Genomic DNA, 3069 nt, shown 5'->3' with positions numbered 1-3069 from the left:
TCCCCACTTAATGGTTACTGATGTATTACTGAAAAGATAAAGACGTACAACAAATATAAATATTAATGAAAAACATAGAGACGTAATTAAACTGCACTAAAAAAAAACTGCACTAATGAATCGTGGACAAATAAATTCTGAGCCACTCAAGCACGAGAAATCAAATTGTAGGGTTTGGATTACCTGTCACTTGTGAATAATGTATGTTCCACGATTCTGTGCTAGTACAATTATTTTTAACTAACATCATTGTTGAGTATTGACAGCTTTGTAAATTTAAGCAAGTCCTCATGGATAACCTCTATGCCACTAGACAGTGGACTTGGTTGTTATAAATAGCGCAACAAGCTCAATTATAAGTTACCAACTAGCAAATGAAACATATATGCTAGTAGCAAATTTCTGATAGCTGATTGAGTAGATGGCTGCAGATGCTGGAAATGTATACGTTAACATGGAAGAAGAAAGCCAAGCTGCTGGAAATAGAATGCAACCTATGTCTACTACTCCCGTGTAAGTATCTCTTAACTTCCACTTCTACTACCACTTGCACTTAATTAATTTGTCTGGTCTCCATGTTTAGTCTTTATCAGTTTTAATCAAAAACTTCCTGGCTGGCTTCTTGCACGAATTTGCGTCATATTTTTTGCAGACCAGCACAGTGGACTGCTGATGAAAAGAAGCAAACAGCTTTCAGCCTGAGTGAAAGGCTAGGCTTGGACGAGTTTCTATCCTTAAATGTTAGTGATACTCTTTCAACGGACTGACCCGTTTTTCAGTTCAAGACTACAAGCTCTGTTCTGTTTCTTCACGAGAATAAGGATTGGAATTGTATGCTACGGAGGAAACATAACTCAAATGCTATGGCATACAATTCCAGTTCTCTCATAAAGAACCAAACACAAGACATTATTATTTCTTTTGCTGGTGTGATCGATCAAATTTCACGTTGGGTTGATATATAACTTGGTGCAGGTCTGGAGAGCAGCTCTAGGGGAACTTCTTGGCACAGCAGTTTTGGTCTTCATGTTTGACACCATTGTCATATCAACCCTCGAGACCGATGTGAAAATGCCAAACCTGATTTTGTCAATTCTCCTGGCCATTATCATCGCAATTCTTCTACTAGCCGTGGATCCAGTCTCTGGAGGCCACATAAACCCCATCGTCTCATTCTCTGCGGCATTGATCGGTCTTATCTCAATGTCGCGCGCCATAATCTATATCATCGCTCAATGTGCGGGCGGGGTGCTGGGAGCACTAGCACTGAAAGCGGTGGTTAGCAGTAACATCGAAAGAACCTTCTCACTGGCAGGTTGCACCCTTACCGTAATTGCACCAGGACCCCAAGGGCCAGTCACAAAAGGCCTGGAGGCCGCCCAGGCGTTTTGGCTGGAGGCCTTTTGTAGCTTCGTGTTCTTGTTCGCTTCAATCTGGATTTTATTCGACCGTCGTCAGAGAAACTCCATTGGCATGATTCGTGTTTTCTCAATCATCGGAATCGTGCTGGGTCTTCTGGTGTTTGTATCGACGACGGTCACTGCCACTAAGGGTTATGCGGGCGCGGGGATGAACCCTGCCAGGTGTTTTGGTGCAGCAGTTGTTAGAGGAGGCCACCTGTGGGAAGGGCACTGGATATTCTGGGCAGGGCCTGCCGTAGCTTGTCTTGCGTTCTACGTTTACACGCTAATCATTCCTGATGACCATTTTCATGCAGAAGGGTACAAACATGATTTCTTTGGCATCCTAAGGACCATTAGCGGACTGGAAAGTTAAACATAGGAGCAATTTACAAGGATAGAGTTGTTGCCTATCTAATAAGGGGATGACGATGTATGATAGTGTCATATGTAATATATAATATAAGTGGACTTTCTTTTTCTGATCGGAGAATTTCTTCTATGGAGTATACCCTTGCATGGTATCTGCTTCCTGTCGTGTCGGGTGTAAACTGATGTTGTTTCCATGAGAACAGGTTATAAATATCAACTATTGAGGTTTGGATGTAAAGGGTTCCATGCCATGTCCCAAATAAAAAGATATTTTGCCTGCCGAAATTGTTGATCATTAAGTTCATAATTTGTAGTTGCATATCTAATGTCTAAATTTCTTCTTGTTGCTAACGATCGCCCTTGCATTTTTTCCTTCAACTTTTCGTCTTTCGGGTTGAGAACAAATCAGGAAGGTTCCAAGGCCCACAAGAATAGAATATCACGAATCTTCAACATGGAAATGAGAATATACCTTACAATTGGTAAAAGCCGCCGACCCACTCATTCATCAGCACTTTTAAGCTGGAGAAATCATTCCACACTTCCTTTATCATATTTTGTCAAATGAATTTTTTTTTTCACTTTTAAAATAATAAATTTACGTCCGTTGTAAAATCAAGTTGATAAATTTTAGTCCCAACTTGGATTTTCTATCATTTTTTACCTTAAATTCATCACATGACCTATATATAGTTTTTTTTTTAACCACAAAAATGTTAGATTCCATTTGTAGTTAAATATATGATCTAATCTATATTCACTTCTATCTCTAAAAAGTAGGATTTGGTCTGAGTCAAATTTATTTTTTCTCCTAAAAAGTTGGGAGCTAAACTAATCTATGTTCATTTTTGCCACAGGATCACATATTTTTGTATACTAAAAATAACTGCACCTTTTTGTGTTCTAAAAATAAATGCATGTGGGTCACGTTGTAATTTTAGATTAAAAAGTGGTAGAAAACTTAGATTGTGACCGAATTTTATTAATTAAAATTTTTAAGAGTCTTAAAATTAACATTTTAAAAGTGACGAATGAAAAAAATTCATTTAATGAAATGATATGGATGTTTTCACAAATTTCCCTTTAAGTGGCCTTTTTGTGTGCAAGTCAATTTGGAAATTTATAAATTCAACAATCACATCGTGAGTTTATTAATTTGGAAAATCAGGAATTCAACAAGTGTAAGTTTATTATATTGGAAATTGAGAAATTCAACACGTATGGTATGAGTTTATCTTCTCGAAAATTCAGAAATTTAACATGTATGGATTTTTCACTATATGTGTTAAAACCCAAA

The 3069-nt window shown here is 37.8% G+C and overlaps 1 protein-coding gene across 1 annotated transcript; it reads left to right on the top strand.

Moving 5' to 3' along the window:
- The first annotated feature begins 357 nt into the window (after nt 1–357).
- LOC113763547 (aquaporin-like) lies at nt 358–2057 on the top strand. The gene is made up of 3 exons (XM_027307381.1): nt 358–513; nt 653–740; nt 976–2057. Exons 1-3 carry the CDS (start codon nt 422–424, stop codon nt 1774–1776), a joined length of 981 nt encoding a protein of 326 aa, XP_027163182.1. The 5' UTR covers nt 358–421; the 3' UTR covers nt 1777–2057.
- The last annotated feature ends 1012 nt before the right edge of the window (nt 2058–3069 follow it).

Source organism: Coffea eugenioides, chromosome 2 (assembly GCF_003713205.1).
Source record: "Coffea eugenioides isolate CCC68of chromosome 2, Ceug_1.0, whole genome shotgun sequence".
Taxonomy (NCBI): Eukaryota; Viridiplantae; Streptophyta; class Magnoliopsida; order Gentianales; family Rubiaceae; genus Coffea; species Coffea eugenioides.
This window is presented reverse-complemented; position numbering and strand designations above follow the sequence as displayed.

Excerpts from the sequence above, each read along its gene's own strand:
- LOC113763547 (XM_027307381.1), top strand. The coding sequence starts at position 422 with ATGGCTGCAGATGCTGGAAATGTATACGTTAACATGGAAGAAGAAAGC. Across the intron at positions 514-652 it reads CCTATGTCTACTACTCCCGT|ACCAGCACAGTGGACTGCTG; the intron begins GTAAGTATCTCT and ends TATTTTTTGCAG. Across the intron at positions 741-975 it reads ACGAGTTTCTATCCTTAAAT|GTCTGGAGAGCAGCTCTAGG; the intron begins GTTAGTGATACT and ends AACTTGGTGCAG.